General features: G+C 36.8%; 1 protein-coding gene across 1 annotated transcript in view; it reads left to right on the forward strand.

The window, feature by feature from the left end:
- The first annotated feature begins 474 nt into the window (after positions 1-474).
- The window catches only part of LOC143650056 (guanylate-binding protein 7-like), a 34457-nt gene continuing 13405 nt past the window's right edge, over positions 475-21526 (forward strand). The window contains exons 1-5 of the mRNA XM_077120348.1: positions 475-645; positions 15377-15572; positions 17070-17197; positions 20646-20755; positions 20954-21150. Of these exons, the coding sequence (XP_076976463.1) occupies positions 15383-15572; positions 17070-17197; positions 20646-20755; positions 20954-21150 (625 nt within the window). The 5' untranslated portion in view covers positions 475-645; positions 15377-15382. The remainder of the gene's footprint in view (positions 646-15376; positions 15573-17069; positions 17198-20645; positions 20756-20953; positions 21151-21526) is intronic.

Consider the following 21526-nt stretch of genomic DNA (forward strand, 5'->3'; position numbering starts at 1 on the left):
TTGGACAAGTGATTAAATCTTTCTGTTTTTGTTTCTATAAGTCATGAGAAAAATATCTGCTACGAGATGTAAAGAAGTCAGCATCAAACCTGGATCAAAGGTGCAGGACTTAGGAGCTCCGCTCCTCAGTGTGTTTTGGACATTCCTAAGGGTATAAGACATGTCCTTTCCCTCACTTGTTGCATCTATAAATGACTAATAATGTGCATTGTGAGTGTACTGATTATTTCAAAAAAATTAACAAAAAATAACATGCTCCATTATTTGTCAAACTGACTGCCAAGCCTTGAGATAAATTTCACTGCATTCCAATAATCCAAATGCTTCTTTTCTCTTTTTTAATCAATTGGCATCTAGTTTTTTTGTAAAAGTGCATTTTGAAAGTCCTAGTTGAGAAAGTCTGTCAGACCCCTCTACCCTGGAACACAGCATCCGGCGCTCCTTTTATGGTTGTTGACTGATGGTCTAGCTCACTGCTTTCAGTTTCATGTTACTCGAAATAGGTTAGAGACCGCTTGTTGTCTTTATTTCTGATATATGACAGAGAGCCTCAGGACTTTGAAGGGGTGAGATAAAAACACAAAGCTCCAGTGAAAGCAGAAAAATAATAGAAATCATTCCACCTCCACTGAAGAGAAAAAACAGGTAAGAATTCTTACTTTCTCATCAAGGCAGTCTTCTCACAAGGATCTCTGCTCCAGGTCTTAGACCCTGCAATGAGGCGTGGGCAGGGGAGGAAAGGCTTGATAAGGGTCAGTTTACTTAAAAAGACAGGCAGCTGAGCTGATGTGGGACACCAGATCAGATGAAAATCTTGTGCTATGAAGCAGGTAGCATATCCTTAAGTGTCCACTTCTCTGCTTGGTATTTAGTTACGAACCAGCAGAAGTGGGACATATATTGAGAGTTTGAAATGCTTTAGCAACGTCCTTCTCTTTCTTAACATCATCTGTGTTGACTGGGGATATGATGAAGTTACCATTGTCTTTGATGGAACTCACTCAGGCCTGCTGTGACTGCAGCTGCAAGTGCTATTTTTATGGGAAGGGAGGCACGGTAAATGGGGCACAGTGTAAACTCTGATGCTGTTAGAAACAAAAGGAAAAAAGATAAAAATAAAACGTGCAGTGAAAGATGAGGAAGATTTATGAAACAGTACTTTTTACCATAACATGTACTTTATTTGCATGTCATTTCCTCCTTTTGAAATACCCCACACTAACGAGATCCAATTGCTTTGGTTCCATCCCCTCTTTCAACTAGAAATCTGCTCAGCGACTTGACTGGAAGGGCTTCCACTATAACAAATCTACTGTCCTACATCCTAAAAGGGACCATCCTTCTGTGCTGTGAACTCTGAACGCCCTCCAGCATTTCTGATCCGGCCTTCTGTAAACCCTTTCCCTGAATTTATTGTCTGACTGTGCTCATTTGTCAGCTCCTTTTCCACTTCCTCTTCCTTTTCATTCTCCAAATAGAGATACAGAACAAAACAGAAACCATAGAAGTCCATGGCTGGAAATACAGAACTTTTCTTGGAACAACTTCTTCTCTCTGCTCTCCTGAAATGTTTTTCCTAATCTCCAAATCCTTATTTCTTAATCATTTGTTTCCCTCCATGTTCTCCTCTCCTCTTGCTCTCTCTTATTACAATCAAGAAGTGTAATAGCATGTATTGTTTTTTTACATTTAGCCCCAACTCTAACCTACAAACAAGTTACATTATTACCATTCGCTAAAAAGCGGCTTAAAGAGCTTAAGGGACATGCTAAACATCACACAGCTACTGTTTGACTCCAGTAAAAACCCTGAATAGCCAACACATCACTCAATCTTTTATTTGAATCCCTGTTGATCTTTGAATTTATTCTGGAGTCTTACTACACAAAAAGGAAGTGGGGATAATATATCAAGAAATAACCTGAGTTCCAGAAGGGCAGGGTCAGTTTCCTGTAAGGCACCAGTGAGACTCTGCGTGGACAGATGCTATGGGGAGTAACCTAATTGTGAAGTTATTACCCAGGGAACATCTGAGGCTAAAATGTTTGATGGTGGTAATTACAGAGATGCCTGTATAAATCATAAAACGTTTAAGAACTCAAGGAAATTTATTCTTTTCTGCCATTGTCTCAAAGCAGAGTAGTTTGAATGGCCCAACTTCTGCATAGAGACTTCCTTTCCATTTCCTCAGGTTTTCTAATGAATTGTTCCGGTTTTTTTTTTTGTTGTTGTTTGTTTGTTTTTTAATCATCTCTATCATTTCCCTGTATCTTTCTTATCAACTTTTATAGTCCAAGAAATGTAAAAGTTAAACAGCATGGGGAAAAGAAAGCAAAAATACTGCAATGGGAGGGTAGAGAAACCACACAGACTTTTGGAACATTAAGTACTTTGACAGTTCATAAGATCTTTGTAGCAACCACTCTGTGGTGAGTTAAAATAAAATAGGGCCTTTTCTCCCTGGCAGGCTCAGTACTCAGAGCTCAGTAGTAACATAAGGGACATTTGCACTGTCATAACCTCAGCATCTTGGACCCTGTCATTAGGTCTCTCAGGGACCACCCATCTTATACAAGATAAACAGCTTCTCCCTCTCCTCCCTGCATCTTACCTGGGTTTGTGTGTCTATAAAAGTCAAATAAAAACTTCCCAGTCCTCACACTTGCTTGACCAGCCACTGAAGCTCAACCTGCAGCATTAGAAAGGCACATTCCCCAGGCCCCCCACAACCTTTTGCCCCACACTAGCTTGTTTGGGCCTCTGTTTCTGATGTGTTTCCCCATGTGACGCTGTGAGGCACACCGCTCCTCTGTTCCAGCCAGGGTCTGTGAGTACTGACAAATGTTCCCTTCTACATCTCTGGAGTCACTTGTCCTTGCCTCGCTTGATTATCTACATAAAGGTCCTTTCTACTTACTACATGCATGCTTTCTGAGTCAGCGTGAGCAAGGATCACTTGATTCCTATGTTATGGTGTTATGTCTCATGCTGTAAAATCTCTAAGATCCTGTTAGCTATGGCTTTAAGAGAGGGTTAATCCTGATAACTAAAAATTTTTAAATGACTTTGGGCAGGTTCAGTGGAAGAAGGGAAAACCCTATGGAGGTGGTAGTGGCATTTTCTTATATGTTAATCCTTAAAAGAAAGTTAGGCAGATATTGGGCCACAGTAGAAGATAATAAGCTCTTTTGGAAAGCATCTTTAAAAACACCATTATTGAAGTATGATTGACATGCAATAAATGGCAGCTCTTTAAAACATATAATTTTAGAAGTTTTGGCATACATATACATCTATCAAACTGCCATCTCAAACATGCAATGATCACTCTCAAATGTTTCCTCATGTGCATTGTAAACTCTCTCTCCTGCTCCTCCCTCCCTCTGTCCTCTGTCACCACTAATCTTATTTTTGTCGCTTTAGATTACTTTGCATTTTCTAGAATTATATGTAAGTGGAATGATATAGTCTATACTCATTTTGTTCTTGCTCCTTTGCTTTTCATACAAGTTACTGTACATACTATACACTTGTTACTTTTATGGCTGAGGAGCATTTCCTTGTATCAGTATTTGACAGTTTGTTTATTCATTCAACTGTTGATGGAGATGGGCTGTTTCCATGTTTTGACTATTACAAATAAAGCAGCTATGAACATTTTATTTATTTATATATTTATCTATTTATTCATTTTGTATGACATATGGCAGGGGTCACATTTCATTCTTTTTCCATGTGAGTATCCCCTTATTGCAACACCATTTCTTGAATTTTTTGTTTGTTTGGCTTTTCTCTTTTTTTTTTTGTTTGCCTGTTTGTTTATTTGTTTGGGGAAATGCATGGCCAGGAGACGAATCTGGTTCTCCGGCATGGCAGGTGAGAACTCTACCACTGAACTACCCTTGCACCCCTGAACATTCACTTTAAAGTCATTGTCTAGACAGATGCTTTCATATCTCTTGGGTAAATACCCAGACGTGAAAGGGCTGGGTAATACTATGGGTGTATGTCTAAATTTTTAAAATACCCTAAAACTGCTTTGCAAGGTAGTTGTATTATTTTACAATCCCACATTGCCAGGGAGATTTACACCCCTGGAACTCATGTCCCACATAGTGGGGAGAGCAGTGATTTCACCTGCCAAGTTGGCTTAGAGAGAGAGGCCACATCTGAGCAACAAAAGAGGTTCTCTGGAGGTGACTCTTAGGCCTAATTATCAGTAGGCTTAGCTTCTCCCTTGCAGGAATAAGCTTCATAGCGGCAAGCCCCAAGATTGAGGGCTCAGCCTATTGAATTGGTTGTCTACACTGCTTGTGAGAATATTGGGAATCCCCAGATGTGGAAGTTGAATATTTCCTTCTTTCTCCCCAGTCCCCCAAGTAGACTTTGCAAATACTTTTTTATTCTCTGCCCAAATTAATCTGGGATATATAAAGACATCACACTAACCTGTACAAACCAACAAGATCTCACATTCTATTCAGATTCTATGGAATTATGATGTTGAAATAAACTGACAAGAAGAGTACACTTTAGCATTTCAATTTAGGAAGGGCAGGATATAAATTCATATTAAAAGACAAACTTTCCAATAGAGAGGTGTTTAGAACAATCACATCACATATCAAAGGAAAAAGGCAAATTTTTAAATGTCAACATATAATTTTATTTTTTGGTATTTTATTTTCTGTTACTGTTTTATTGATACAAATGTCATATTAGGAATCTATTTTGCTGGGGTTATAAAAAGTGAATCCCTAACATGTAACTGTTGAATTTACCTTTTAACACTGATATTACGGAAAAACCCATTTCACACAATCATGTTGGTGAAAATGGAATTGCAATTACTGTCTTTACCATTCATTCAGAACATCCTTGGCAAAGAAAAAGAGCCCATGACCAAAGCCTATAAGGTTTCAGCAGCACACCTCCTACTTCAATCCAGAACACAACACATATAGTAAAAGCGTAAGGTGATTACGCAAAATTATAGTTCTGTAGTATGAGACTACGTTATGCAATTTCTAAATGCAATAAAATTGCTTTTGTGTATGTTTCACACTCATACGTTAGAATTATTGCTGATACTGAAATTCAAATATGACAGGAAGGAAGCAATCTAACAGAAAACAGAAAGCTGATGGAAAATGTTTGCAGCACCTGCCAGCTTTTTAGAATGTGTTGTTGGTGATTATTTCCTTGCTCATTTAAAATAAATATTCCATTTGAATTCATATTTTCATATTATTTTATTTAAAACGGACCTGCTAACTCTGGATCCACCCCAATATAAACAGAGAAAATAATTAGAAGAATATGCAACAAAATAAAAGTGAATATCACTGAACTATAAAATTAAGAGTATGTAAAAATACAAATGTATTTTTAATTTTAATGAAGAGGGTACTTATGTTAATAACAAAGGTTCTTTCTTGTTAAAAAAAGGAAAAGAAAAGAAAGTGAGCAAGTAAAATAGTTCTAAAAGATAAATAAAGAACAACAAAAATCTCTCTCCTGAGAGACAGGCTGTTGAGATAGTCTCAACCTACTGTTACTTTGTTACCATACATGCCTGGGGCTCTGAATTTACTGGGGGGACCAAGGACTCCTGAGAGGGACTCACTTGGCTTTCTGAGCCAGGTGCCGAGTAACCACGGACTTTCCACCGTGCCTCACCTCACACACTCAGGTCTGCTGGCTCCGTAAAAACAGCAAAAACCCCCAACGGTGAACACCCCCAAGAAGTGCTTGTACTGTCAGTTTCGGTTTTCCTCAGGCCGGTCCATAATGGAATTGTCGGGTGTCATCAAGAGCCATCCACATGAGTGGAGCGTGGTGGAGGAGGTGGGGCGTGGGAAATGGGTAGGTGAACTGAGAATCTTTCTCCGGGCCCAGTTAAGTTTCCTCATAAATTGTCTTCCATGAAAATTTCCATTAACTAACTAATTTACTCATGACAATATCACATTCTGAAGCACAGAGTGCACACTGGCAGGTGAGCCAGGCAGCCGGGTGGGGATGGGGGAGTGGAGGAGGGGTGACGATGGCGCTGGTGGCGCGGTGCTGTCTGGTCCACAGGCGCTGCTCAGGGCAGTTCAGTGTGTCCTTTTGGACGAGAGGCGGCTGAAAGGCGGCGGCAAGGGCGCGGTGTCCCAAGATGTGCGGGTCTTCGGTCCGCACCCACCCAGGGCTGCAGCAGCTTATCCCGAGGAAAGCTCAGATCTACGATGGAGGGGAAAGTGCATCCTACCGCACCACCTGCCAGAGTGGCTGAGGTCTGCTTTCAGACTGGATGATCCAGCTCCAGCCCCAGGGAGAAGCGCTACTGTGGGATGACTTTCTAACGCCACTCTCCCTTTCTCAGACATAGACTGCCTACCCCTTGTTGCCAGTGGAGAAGCAGATAAAAGACAGTCCTTACCCTACCTTACTAGGATTTTTTATATTTTTGTGTTTAACACTTAACTATTTCAGATACTCAGCAAACCTGTATTATATTAAATAATTCAACCACCCTTTACCTCTTAATCAGTTGTCTGATCAACCATTCAAATAATGATAGTTTTATAGTTTTATACCTGCAAGAGTGGTGAAGTTCATTCTTAGACTGTGGGATCAAAGCTTGGTGCCCTCACAGAGGCCCTACTGTGGGATTCCCTTCTTCCTTTCCTCAGCCTTTCCTGACTGCCCTCTGATAAGCACTGGAGAGACAGAAATAATATAATCATGATCAACATGGCGAAATAAGACGTCCATAGAAAACCCCTCCTCAGAGATTTGCTGAAAAAAAGGACAAATCTCACTTGCTTAGAATTTTGGAGGAAGGAAGAGATTGGAGAAGAATTCCCCAAATGCTTAATTGAAGAAAGGGAAAAATATCAGCTATGAACCTTCAGCTTTCCACTAGCTGGTCGTCTTCCCACCCCCTCACTCAGTTCCACACAGCCTGGAGAGTGCCTAGTGGCAATGGCTGGGATTCCTTCCACTTCCCACCAGGAACACTTGCAGCAGTGAGATCCCCATGCATATCCTAAACCACAGAGACCCAGAATAGAACACAAGCTGCTGAAGAGCACAGAATGCCAAAGGGTCCCAAGAGGAGCTTCGAAAATGTAGAATTAGGAAGGAAATGGCAGAACCTACTTCTCTCCCAAAAGCAGTGAGTAGCCAATCAAAGACTGGCTAAATCAACAGTTTGGGGATCCAGAGAACAGGGGAGGGCAGTACAATGCCTAGGGAAGTGCAGAACGAAGGTACTAGGAAACGATTGACAGAGGCTATAATTCTCTCCATAGCTCCTGGAGCCTCTCACCCACCCTTGAGGAGTGGGTGGCATAATCCTTACCTGGGAGATGACTGCAAACTGGGATGGTTATGAGAGTCCTCCACACCAAGTACAGAGAGGGACAAAGCCCAACACTGAAGTGAGAACATGGGATCCCCACTGCTTCAACCCTACCCAGGCCAATGCTGATGGGTGCCACATTTCAGCTGCTTCAAAAGGGGAATTCATAACTGAAGAATACCAATGGTGTGGCAGGCCAGAAAGTACAGGAAAAAAGAAGGGCTTTTGGACTTTTTCCATACCCTATCCCAGGTCCCATGGAAACTGGCTTATACGCCCTGCATGGGTATTCAGCCCGGCTTTGGCTGGGAAATACTGACGATACAACTGTCAAAGAAGTGCCCTAATATAAACCCAAGCAGCAATAAAATCCTAGAAAAGAGGAACAACTGACCTTCAGGCCCATCAAGATAATCAGATGACCAGATATTAGCAAAAAACAAACAAACAAGAACAACAACAAAAACACACAAGATGTACTAAAATACAGAAAGATATAGAGCAGTCAAAGAAACAATTTTAAAAGTCAGAGGAGATACAGAATTTGGAACAACTAATCAAAGATGTTCAAACAAATCTCCTAAACAAATTCAGCAAAATGGCTAAAGAGATAGAGAATGTTAAGAAGACCTAGGTGAACATAAAGAAGAGTTTGAAAGAATACATAGAAAAAAAAATCTTAACAGAAATGAAAGACACCATAGACCAAATTAAAAATATACTACAGAAACACAACAGCAGATTTGAAGAGGCAGAGCAGAAGAAAGGATCAGCAAACTAGAAGACAGAGCAACTGAATTTGAACATATAAAAGAACAAATGGAGAACAAATGGAATAATTTGAAAAAGGTCTCAAGGAAATGACTGACAGCATGAAGCCCCCAAATATATGCATCATAAGTGTCCTAAAGGGGATGACAGGAGAAAACGGCCAAGAGGAATATTTGAGGAAATAATGCATGAAAATTTCCTAAACTTCCATAAAAAGACTAAAATATGCAAACTTAAAAAGCCCAATGTACTGCACATAGAATAAATCCAAATAAAGCCACTCCAAGACACATACTAATCAGACTGTCAAATTCCAAAGAGAAGGAAAACGTTCTGAAAATAGCATGAGAAAACTAATTCACCACATAAAAGTGAAGCCACATAAGACTAAGTGTTAATTTCTTATCAGACACCATGGAGGTAAAAAGGCAGTGGTACAATATATTTAAGACACTGAAAAGACAAATTGCCAGTCAGGAATTCTTAATCCAGCAAAACTGTCCTTCAAAAATGAGAGAGAGTTTAAAATATTCACAGATAAACAGAATCTGAGAGAGTTCATTAACAATAGACCTGCCCTATAAGAAACACTAATGGGAATTGTTCTGGCTGAAAAAGAACATACAACTTAAATAAATAAGTAAATAAATAAAGACAAGCAACCCATTTTTAACAAGGGGGTGGGGGGCAAAAGACATGAATAGACATTGTTCCAATGAGGAAATACCAATAGCTAAGAGGCACATGAAAAGACACTCATCTTCAGTAGCTAAAAGGGAAATGCAAATCAAAACCACAATGAGATTTCATTTCACACCTATTAGAAAGGCCACTACTAAACAGACAGGGAACTACAAGTATTGGAGAGGATATAGAGAAATAGGAACACTTATTCACTGCTGGTGGAAATGTACAATGGTATAGCAGCTGTGAAAGGCAATTTGGTGGTTCCTCAGAAAACTAAATATAGAGTTGCCCTACAATCAGGCAATCCTGCCATGTGGTATATTCCCAGAGAAACTGAAAGGAGGGATGCAAACAGATATTTGCACACCAATGTTCATAGCAGCATTACCCACAATTGTCAAAAGATGAAAACAGCCCAAATGTCCATCAATCAACGAATGGATAAAGAAAATGTGGAATACACATACTGTGTAATATTGCTCAGCAGTAAGAAGGAATGAAATCCTGAAGAATGCAACAACATGGATGAACCTTGAGGACGTTATGTTGAGTGAAATGCAGGCTCCAAAAGGACAAACATTGTATGATTTCACGAATATGAACTAAGTATAATATGTAAACTCATAGGCATAAAATCTAGAATATAGGTTTCCAAGAGATAAAATGAGGCTAGAGAATGCTGAGTAGTTGCTAAATATATGCAGGCATTTTTAACCAGGTTGAATTTAAATGTTTGAAACTGGATAAAGATGATGGTAGCACATTATTGTAAGTATAATTAATGGTGCTGAATTTTGTGTGAATGTGGTTGAAAGGGGAAGTTTACAGTCACGTATGTCACCAGAAGTAAAGCCAGAGGTTAAAACATATAATACAGTGAAACCTGTGGCACATGATGACTGTGATGAACAATGCAAATATTGAAAAGTTCTTTCAAGAATAGAACAAATGTGAGACATTATTATAAGGAATTAGTAATGGAGTAGTTTATGGGGAAAATGAACCTACTGCAAACAATGGACTAAAGTTAATAGTAATATCTTAATATTCTTTCAGCAACAGTAACAAATATACCAACAGAATACTAGTGGTCGATAATAGGGGGAAATAGGGGATATAAATGTTTTGGCATTTCTTTTTGTTTCTTACTTTTTGTATTTTGCATTTTTTTGGAGTAAGGAAAATATTCCAAAATTAATTGTGGTGATGAATGCACAACTATGTGATGAAAATGTGAGCCATTGATTGTGTACCTCAGATGCATATATGGTATATGAATATATCTCAATAAAGTTTCATTTAAAAATAAGATTTTGAAACTTAAATCCTAAAAAATTTCCCCCTGCTTATTTTTGTACTTATCACATTTAATATTACAAAGATACCACAAAGCTCTGTGGAATAAAATAAAACAATATCCCTTTCACTAATCAATTGTTAAGGTCTAGCAAAAATTGTTTGTTTTATCATGCACTATTTCTAAATGTACAATCCATGCACAAACTACATAACCTATGGTACCTGTTGAAAATATGGGTTCTTGAGCATTTGTAACCATCAACCCAGCTGATTCTCATGGCCAGCAACTTTGGAAACTGTTGATAATCTCCCTGATTTAATACATCCATTTCATACTCTTTGTTTCATTTGGAGTTAAAAGCTCCTTTGCTTTGATAGTTGGTCCTGCTTTGCATTAGAAAAGAAAAGACAAATATCTTTGTTTTCTACTTCTTTGCAAGTCTTTTTAAACTTCAATCTAATATGTGTACAATTTCTATTGCCTTCTTACGGCAGTAAAATATTCATCTTTTACTCCACCATCTATACTCCTTAACACCCAAGAAAAAGTGAAACCGGCAATTTCATCTTATAGAACTCATGGACAGATATTAATTTATTATTTAACTTCTCATTTTAGAAGCAGTACATCAATACTGGAAGAGTAAAAATAATCTATTGAGAAAAAATTTGTTATTAGCCTATATAGTAATGAATCAAGCAGGAATTTAAATACCTATAAGAAAGTTGAGCTTTAGGAAGTTAAGTTCCTTTTCAAGGTCTAACAAGCAATAAGTAACTTGAACCCTAGGGTTTAAACCTGCCAGTCTGGACTTCAGAATTTGTTTTCTGATATCCCATGATTCTCTGTGTTTCTCTTGCCTGACGCATTCTCCTTAGGTGTCCTCTCTGTCAGTCTTATCCCCTGGTCCTTTCCTGCCCGCACATCTTCCTCATGGGATATGCCCCCTACTTCCTTGCATCATCCTTGCCTCCTTCACACCTGCTTTTTACTCCTGGAAGAGAAATATCACTGTCTCTGTCCAAATTTGATTCTTCGCCTTCTTTTGGAATTCCACCCTCCCTGTTTTCTCAGACACTTAATTTTTCTTTAACAAATATTTATATAACCCACACTGTACACTGGACATGCTTTTAAATACATTATAAATGTTATGAGAATTTAATCTTCCTGGTTACTTTATAAGCTAGTTGACATTGGTCTTCACATTTTATAGAGGAAGAAAGCGAAGCGCAGAGGATTAAGTATCAATCCCATGATCACACAGTAAAGAACGGATCCAGTATTTGATCCTAGCAGTTGAGGCCCAAACACTTTACCATGCTGACTCTTTTAGTTTGTCAGACATGCCTTTCCAGGATCTTTAGCCAATCTCATTCTCTGCATGTGTATGTTTATTTGTCTGTCCGTCTCTTTCTCTCTCTCTAACGCCTCATTCACTTTGACTCTTGTACTTGATGGAGTTTTAACTCTAATGGATTTCTCTCCGAATGTCACACTTATTATCAAAGCCATCAGACAAATCCATTTTAGAACAGGAAATCCATGAATATTTGCCATGTAATCAATAATTTTCATTTCTTATTGTCTTGGGCTACAGAAATACAATAAAATAATCAAATTACTCTGTTACTATATGTGTTGCCTTCTGAATAGAGGCAGGAGCTGATTACCAAACACTCAAGGGCTTCGGTTCATTAGATTCTTTTTTCTCTGCCTGGAATATTCTCAATGAATAGAAAAGATATTATAAGCATAATTCCATTTTTGCCAACATGATTGTATGAAATTGGTTTTTGAGATTATCAGTGGTAAAAAGCAAGTATTAACAGTTACATATAAGGGATTCACTCTTCATAACACTGTCAAAAATACAAGTGTTTCTGATATGAAGCACTTGTATAGGGAAAGCAGTTACATAAAATATCAGAAGACAAAATTATATATTGACTTTTTAAAATCTGTCTTTTTCCTTTGGCATGTGATGTAATAGTTATAAATACATAATTATTGCAAAGTTTGTCATTTAATATGAGTTTATATCCTGTTCTTCCTGATTTTAAATAACAAAGTGTATTGTTCTTTCACGAAATCATGGTAAAGTTTGATGGTAAGTTTTTAAATTGTCTTTTCATGGCATTCTTAAACTGAGAAATGCTGTTTTTTCCTTACATCACTTGGGAAAGCATTTTCCTTGTTTATGTAATCCAAATGTGGGACTCATTTCCTTTGTATATTTGAAGATGAACAAAGCAAAGTTCTTGGAGAATTTATATCTGGAAGGGTAGAAATACTGCAAAATAAAAGCAATGAAGATTGTTAAAATAATGTTGGAAATGAAGTGCTTGGTTCAAAATATATTTCTCAACGTAGACTTTCTTTTCATATTCTTGACAGGGTCTTTTGATGCACAAAAGTCTTTAATTTTGATGAAGTCCCATTTATCTGGCTGTTTTTTCTTTTATTGCCCATGCTTTCAGTATGAAGTCTAAGAATTCATGGCCTAACAAAAGATCTTGAAATTTCCCCATTTCCTTCTAAGAGTTTCATTGTTTTAGCTGTTATATTTAGATCATTGGTCTAATTGAAGAGACTATTCTTCTCCTCCTTGATGGACTTGGCGGCCTTGTCAAAAATCAATTAGTCATAGATGTGTGGGCTCATTTTTTAACTCTTCATTACACTCCACTGGTCTGTATGCCTAACCTTGAGCCCAAAGTATCAGTTCTCTATACTTCCTGTTTTTCAAGACGATTTTGGCTACTTGGGGCCTCATACTCTTAACGTGAATTTGATGACTGTCTTTTGCATTTCTGCAAAGAAAGCTGTTAGAATTTTCACTGGAATTGCATTAAATTTGTAAAGTGTTTGAGTAGTGTTGACATTATAATAATATTCAGTTTTCCAATCCATGAACATAGAATATATTTCCATTTATTTATGACCTCTTTAATTTCATTTGGTAATGGCTTGTGGTTTTTGTGTACATATCCTTGGATAAATTTATTCCTAGATTTTTACTTTCAATTGTTATTGGAAATGGAACTTTTTTCTTGATTTCTTCTTCCTATTGTTCATTGCATGTCTATAGAAATACCACTGATTTTTGTGTATTGCCCTTTGCTGAATTCACTTATTAGCTCTATTAGCGTTCTTGTAAATTATTAAAAATTTTCAATATATAGGGTCATGGCATCTGTGAATCGTAGTAATTTAATTCTTCCTTTCAAATTTTGATGCTTTTTTTTCTTTTTCTTGCCTCTTTGCTCTGCCTAGAATTTCCAGTACAATGTTGAATAAAGGGGATTTTTATCTTGCTCCTGTCCTAGTGTGAAGGCTTTTCATGTTCATCATTATAAGATGTAAGCTGTAGGTTTTCCACATATTTTTTCTTTCCATATTCTTTCTGTACTTCTTTTATCACATTCAGAAAATGTCCTTCTCTTCCTGGTTTTCAAAGGATTTTTATCAAGAAAGGGTGCTGAATTTTGACAAATGCTTTTTCTGCACCAATTGAGGTAATCGCGTGGGATTTTTATTTCTCTCATTCTATTTCTGTAATTGAAATAGAATCACATATCAACGTATGATTGATTTTTTTTTATGTTGTACCACCTTTGCATTCCTGGGATAAATCTCAACTGATGATGATGTATTTTCCTATTAATGTGCAGTGGCATTCTGTTTGCTAGTGTATTGTTGAGGATTTTTGCCTCTATATTCATAAGGCATATTGTACTTTTTATGTAATTTTCTTTACTTCTTACATCCCTATCAGGTTTTGATATTAAGATAATGTTGGCCTCATCGGATGAATTAAGAATCATTTCCTCATATCAGTTTTTGGAAGGGTTTGATAGGGTTTGATGTTAAATCTTATTTGAATGTTTGGTAAATTTCACCATTAAAGCCATTGGGCCTTGGAATTTTCTTCATTAGTTATTGGTTTTCAATCTTCTTGAGACAGTTTAGGTAATTTGTGTGTTTCTGAGAATTTGTCATTTCATCTAGGCTGTCTAACTTGTTGGTGTACAATTTTTCATAGTATCGTCTAATTATCTTTTTTGTTTCTGTCAGGTTGGTTATTCTGTCACCCCTTTCATTGCTGACTTTTGTTATTTGTGTTCTCTCTCATTTTTCCTTTGTCTGTCTGGCAAAAGTCTGTCAATTTTATTGCTTATTTCAGAGAACTGACTTTCAATTTGGTTGCATCTCCTCACTTTTTTCTGTTCTCTATATCATTTATCTCTCCTCTAAAAAAATTGTTATTTCCTTCATTTTTATCATTTTTGACTTAGTTTGATCTGCCTTTTCTACTTCCTCAAGGTTTGAAGTCAGGTTAATGATTTGGGTTCTTTCTTATTTTTTAATGTAAGCTATTAGAACTATAAATTTTCCTCTTAGTGCTGCCATTGCTGTATCCCATTAATTTTGGTATGGTGTGTACTCATCTTCATTCCTCTCAAGACATGTCTAATTTCTTTGTGATTTCTTTTTTGATCCATTGGTTGTTTAGGATTGTATTGTTTAATTTCCACTTATTTGTGAATTTTCTGGTTGTCCCTCTGTGTCATCGATTTCCAGCCTCATTCCATTTTGTCAGATGAGATGATTTTCATGATTTCAATCTTTCTAAATTTATTGAAACTTGTTTTGTAACTTGTATGGTCTATTTTAAAACATTATTCATGTGCAGTTAGGAAAAATGTATAGTTGCTGATGTAGATGAACTGTTCTATGTATGTCGCCTGGGTCTATTTGACAGGTAGATGTTGTTGCAGGTAGAAAAGTGAGACAGACAGATCGATGTTCAAATCTTGCTTCTTCCATTTAGGGACTATTAAACCTCTAACAAATCATTTGGTTTATTCATACTTTCTTTACTTTATCTAGTAAGAAAAGATAAAATTCTTTAACTTTTAAAGTTCATGTAAGCATCAATAAGATATTGACATAAGATCTTTCTAAGAGGTCTTCACACACAGAGGAATTCATTAACTAAAATGTTGATTTTAGGGAAATGAGTCGTGAAGACCAATACATCCCAGATTTCAAATCAATAACATCAGGAATTATGTGACGATGCAGGAAGTGTTCCATGGTCTGCCATTGGTAGGTCAAATGCTTTTCCCTTAGAAATACATGTACAGTAGGAAGTTGATATACATGTTTCAACAAGAGGAAAGCTAATATACATGTGCCCTCATAAACATAGTTAGAGATGACTTTAGGATCTTATATTCTATTGAGTGCCTCTTCTGGTCTTGTAGATTATCATGGCCTCTGGACCCATTATGTTGGCCCCCATTTGTCTGGTGGAAAACGAGAAAGAGCAACTGACAGTAAATCCAGAAGCATTAAAGATTCTTGAGAAGATATCTCAGCCTGTGATTGTGGTGGCTATTGTAGGGCTGTATCGTACAGGAAAATCCTACTTGATGAACCTCCTAGCAGGACAGAACAATGGTGAGTATTTTCCTGGGGCAGGGGCCATTTCCCTGGAACAGGTGATAAAGCTGATCACATCTCCATGAAGGTCAACTTAAGGAAGAGCCCAACTTGTTTCACTGAAAAAACCTAATTCTTACCACAAAATTAATGAGTTCATCACCATGTCGCCACAAAATATCAATCTTTTCCCCAACCCTATCAAATGATACACCCCACTGGTCTTCTGGATCCCAATCTTTCTCTCCTGGCTAGCAGCTCAGCTCCTACAATTGTTCATTTTCTTTCTCCCACATGACTTTTGCATAAAATATGAGGTAATTCCAAGCAGCATTCAAATGTACTCTAATATGTCCTATTTTTTAACTGGAAAAAGGAAAGGAGGAAAGATCTCTTTATCTCATATATCAGTGGAAGTTTTCTTATTCTTTTTCATAGCAAACTAGTGATGAAGTATTGACTTTTACTCTCTTACTAACATTTTTCAAATTGATTAAATATAATACATATAGACAAGTGCATAAAACACAAATATGTGATAAATTATTAAATATGACGTGAACACCTGTGTCGTCACTGCCCAAGTGAAACGTAAACATTGTCAACACACAAAAGCCCAAATCACCTTTATGCACCCTCACTAGACCTCACCAATATTTCTGTTTTCATGACATTTTCTCCCCTAAATAAAAAAAAAGTGCCTACAATCTCTATAGACATTTCTTTACAATAATTTAGCTTGACCTACTTTTACATTACATAAATGGAATTATATTCTTGGATATCTTGATTCTCTTGAACAAGTAGTTTATAAAATTCATCTAGTTTTTCATATGTAAATGTAATTTATTTATTCTCACTGCTTTATAGTATGCAATTGTATGAAGACACCACAATTTATTTATCTATTTGTAATTTGTATATTTTTGGTCTTATTTATATCTTTTATGAGCGAGGCTGTCCTGGGTATTCTTTTATATTTATCCTGGTACACATGTTTACAAGCTTCCTTTGTATAATATTCCAGAAGTGGGATTGCTAGGTGACAAGATATGTTATCTTATGTGTTTCACACTAATATCAAATACTCTTTCAAACTTTTGTGACTGTTACATGCTTATTAGCAGTAATTGAGAATTCTCCAACTCCTTGCAAAAATTTGGCAATATCAGACTTTTATTTTGCTGAGCTGGTGACTATATAGTTGCATGTTGTTTGCCTCACTGTAAATAGGTTGAGCTCTATTTCACATATGTATATGCTATGTATTTCCTATGATGTTAATTAAATACCAGTTCAAGTCTTTATTCCATTGTATTGTTTCTTTTAGTTCATATTGCTTTTTAAGATAAATTGTCCGTTATCTTCCATAGTCCATCCTGTCTATACAAACCAAGAAGCCATTTTTCAAATAATATCTTGCTTCCTATTTGGTTCAGTTCCGCTAAGGTTGAAACTCAATCCACTCAATTTTCAACTTTCAATTTCCTATTGCTTTCTCTTCTTCTCTTGCAGGCTTCCCTCTGGGTTCCACAGTTAGATCTGAAACCAAGGGCGTCTGGATGTGGTGTGTACCTCACCCCTCCAAGCCAAACCACACCCTTGTCCTTCTGGACACTGAGGGGCTGGGGGATGTGGAAAAGGTAAAGCACAGAATTGTGGAGAAATATTCTTTGTTCTTGACTCTCTAACTTCTAAGTGGCCACTTCCACTTTGGTGACCTATTCCTGCAAATTAGAAATCCAATTAGAGCAGTTAAGGTAGAATTCTGATTTCTTCATTTTTCCTCCTTGGTACGCTCAATATTTTCGTATATAAGGCAAGATCTTACTTTCAACACTCAGGTGGATGATATACTATAATAAATACTTATTGCATGGCTGAATTCAAGAGCTCTGTGCCAAAGACTGTAGATAGAGCAATGAACAAAGTAAAGAGGTAGAACCTTTTTGGAGAGACAAGGACACAGGGTGCTGGGGATGGGAGAAATGGGCACCTAATCCAATTGTATGGGTTAGAGAAACTTCCTTGAGGGAAATGACATCTAAAGTTTAACATGTGGAATCAATGGGAGCCAGCAGTTAAACTGTGCGTGGAGATGAGGTGAGAGGCAGAAGCCTTGAAACTGTGGTGTCAGTGGAATAATCAAAGTAAATACATTGCTCACAACCTTGAGCTTTACAGGAAGGATTGAGCAGCACCAGGATCATTCACCAAGTTTTGATCCCACTTTCTAGGCGGTGGTAATTAATTCTCCACCAATTTCTCTGAATGTTGAGCTTAACTCACCAAAAACATTGAAAATGTTAGGCATTTTGCCTTCATGGTATTGGGTACAATGAATTATTTCTCCTTATTTTACATTACTCCAAGTCTAAAGCAGCAGCATTAAATTTTTGGTTTTCACACACGCAAACCTCCACTCAAAAAAAAACAACAGATTTGGAAATTCTGTGTTCAATTTTCAAGTTCTCAATAACAATCTCTATATAAAACAATAGTGGATTTTTTATTTTGAAGTAGGATTGCAGTTTGGCCAAATACTACTTTTCAAAATATGAATTGAGTGCTTTGGGGAATAATATACAAAGGGTTTAGGAAGTGCGTTTTTCCTTAAAATATAAAATGTGTTGGGTGGGCCACTGTGGCTCCGCAGGCAGAGTCCTCGCCTGCCATGCTGGAGACCCAGGTTGTATTCCCGGTGCCCGCCCATGCAAAAAAAAAAATTCCTGACAAACTCTGGGACCTGTTCTAAGCTGCTTGTTGAAGTGTGCTTTGAAAATTATTGCTTTTTTCTTTCTTTTCTTTGTGTATATGTTATCTCTTACAATAAAAAAAAGTATAGTCTTTACTAATAGTAATATTAGAAAAAATAAATTCTTGAAATAAAAATTTGAAAATATTTAGTAACATATCTCAACTACAGAAAAGCTGATATTTGTAATAATTTTTACTTGATATTTTGAAAATGCACACAATTTTGATAGTTAATCAAATGGTATTTAAGATAGTGTTTAATATTTAGAATTTAAGAAGGTCTTGAGATCCCTATCTATAGATATTTTTCCTTCCTTACTTTGATTTTAAATTGGTTTATGAAATATATTATACAAGGAGGCTTTACGATGATTAGATTTTTTTTAATATGCCTATGGATAACCTAATTAAGATATTCCTTTTAGGTGGTTAAGATTTTCAAATGGTAATTGTAAAAATATTTGTATCTTCATATTTTCCTGAAGGCAGGAATATATTTAGTAACTTAGGTCATTACTGTAGCAATGCGGATATTTGTAAGAAATTTCTGCTTCATATTTTGAGAACATTCACAGTTTCGACAGCTGATTAAATGGTATCTAAGTTAGTGTTTAATATTCAGAATTTAAGAACTTTGCTATCTGAATTTGTAGATTTTTTGCCTTAATTTTAAATTGGTTTATAAACTGACTGCACAAACACAGGTTTTATGGTGATTATATGAATTCTTTATTTAAATATGCCTATAGTTAAGCCAACTTATGATATACATTTTTTGTGATTCTAAGTGCATTTTTGTTTTCTTAAATAGAAGAAAATTAAAAAGATACTTAAGTTGAATAAAATTTCAATAAAATATCCAAAAAAGTAAAATAAAATACATTTCTATGACCTGCGCTTTCTAATATTTCACGTGGCTTGTCTCTCCATTGCATGGTTCCTTCAACTTTCCATGTCCACGTTGTACCAATTTTTAAAACCAGATATGCACTGTTTTTAAATCCTTTCAGATGGAGTCCTTTCTTGCTTTGAAATCTCAGGATACTTGAAATATAATTTATTGAAATTATACCTTTTTCTTTTCCCTATGTGTTTTTTTGGTTCTACTGCTGGCAAGGATTATCATGTTGGTTTCATCTATACACCTTACATAATTATCTGCCATTCCTGAAAATCACGCTTCCAAGGGTAAAGACTGGAATACAGGACTTAGCATCCATGCAACCTAATGTAGTGTCTGTTATTTCATAGATGTCTAATGAATGCTTGTTGAAGAAAATTGAATAGCATATGTGTCCATGATATAACCCATAAACTACAAAAATTTGCCAGATTAATAATTACCCCTTATTACTGCTCACTCACTATGTTCTACAAACTGTATTAAAAGTTTTGGGGAGAGTGGGCCATGAGGGCTCAATGGCAGAGTTCTTACCTGCCATGCCAGAGACCCAGGTTCAATTCCTGGTGCTTGCCCATGAAATAAAAAAAAAAAGTTTTGGGGGTATATTAAAGGCTACCAGAAGCTAAGAATAGAGGTCATGGGGAATACTTGCTTAACGGGTACAGAAATTCTGTTTGAGGCAGCTAAATTTGATGGTGAATTTAAATAAATGATGAATGGGAATTGTGAATACAATTAATGCCACTAAAATATGCGTTGAAAATGATTACAATGACAACTTTTATATTATATTTATGCTACCACCGAATTTTTTTCAAAAAGGAAAGGTAATAATGGAAAGGTGTGAACATTTAGAACAAGAATTATTAAACTTTTTTGTTCCAAGGATGCTTTTGGAAGCTGGTAAAGCTTACTGAACTTTTCTCAGAATAATGTTAAATATATAAATACATCATAAATATATATGTATACATATTATTTATATAAAAGATTACAATGAACACAACTTGTGTGTGATAAAAATACACATGCAGTGTAAAATCCCACCAGATACCCTGCTCCCATCTTCCCAGGTCTCTCACAATCCAATCCACCTCACTCCATCCAATCAGGAAACCATTTTTTCGGCTTTATGATATACCTGCCCAGAGTTTCTTCAAGCACATACAAGTAAATGTGAAATGATATTTCTTTTAAACATTTGACCCATACTGTGACATTCTCATTTGCACCTTTTAATAGTTAACAAACCAAAGCTTTAGCAGGGGCCATTATAAATCCAAAACTAAGAATTGAAATTAGGATTGTCTCCAAAACTTGTGCCCATCATCCTACTATTCAACCATGTCTAATACAGCTGAAAGAGTGAATGGACACATGATCAAAAGAAGAGTGAACTCCTAAGCTCCTTGCTCTAATGTGCTCTTCAGGTGGACCCTAAGAATGACTCATGGATCTTCGCGCTGGCCGTGCTTCTGAGCAGCACCTTTATCTACAACAGCGTGAGCACCATCAACCACCAGGCCCTGGAGCAGCTGCAGTATCCTTCCAGGACCCACCACCAAGGCTCACCGGGTTTATGGGAAGGGATGCAGGTTTTTCTTCTTTTCTGTGACTCAGTTATGATGGTTAAAGTGGAAGGGACACACAGAGAAACAAATGATTATGAAATCTGTTTTGAAGTAGGATTTGGAAAGCGTGGTGGATGGTGTTTCTCCTTCCTTAACTAAGTTTCCAGCTATGTGACAGAACTAGCAGAGCTAATCAAGGCAAAATCCTCCTCCAAAGCTGATGAAAGTGATGACTCCACTGAATTTGTGAGTTTCTTTCCAGATTTCATTTGGGCTGTACGGGATTTCACCCTGGAGCTGAAGTTAGGTGAATGCCCCATCACCGAAGATGAGTACCTGGAGAATGCCTTGAAGCTGATTCCAGGTATCAGAGCATAGCCTGGGTGGGGGAAGTTTCAATAAGAGGTGGATCAACTAAGTCAGATCATTCAAGACTTGACTTCCTCTTGTTTTTGAGACTGGATTGAGACTGGATGGAAACGGTGAATGGTGATTGAGAGTAAGGCATGGTTTGGTGGGTTATATCCTTGAAGCGCTACAGTAGTTGGAGTTGAAGCATAATGTTGAACCAAAGGATTTTAGACTGATTGGTGCCAGGAAAAAAATTTGCATATCACAGCCCGAGCTAAAATTTCCCAAGGCCATATATTTGTGTTCCTGTGTGCCCTGCTTGTTCTATGTTAAGGAAAATAGCTAATCAAATTGGAAGCTGATAAATACAATCACAAGGAGATAAAATG

This window comes from Tamandua tetradactyla, chromosome 11 (genome assembly GCF_023851605.1).
Source record: "Tamandua tetradactyla isolate mTamTet1 chromosome 11, mTamTet1.pri, whole genome shotgun sequence".
NCBI classification, from domain to species: Eukaryota; Metazoa; Chordata; class Mammalia; order Pilosa; family Myrmecophagidae; genus Tamandua; species Tamandua tetradactyla.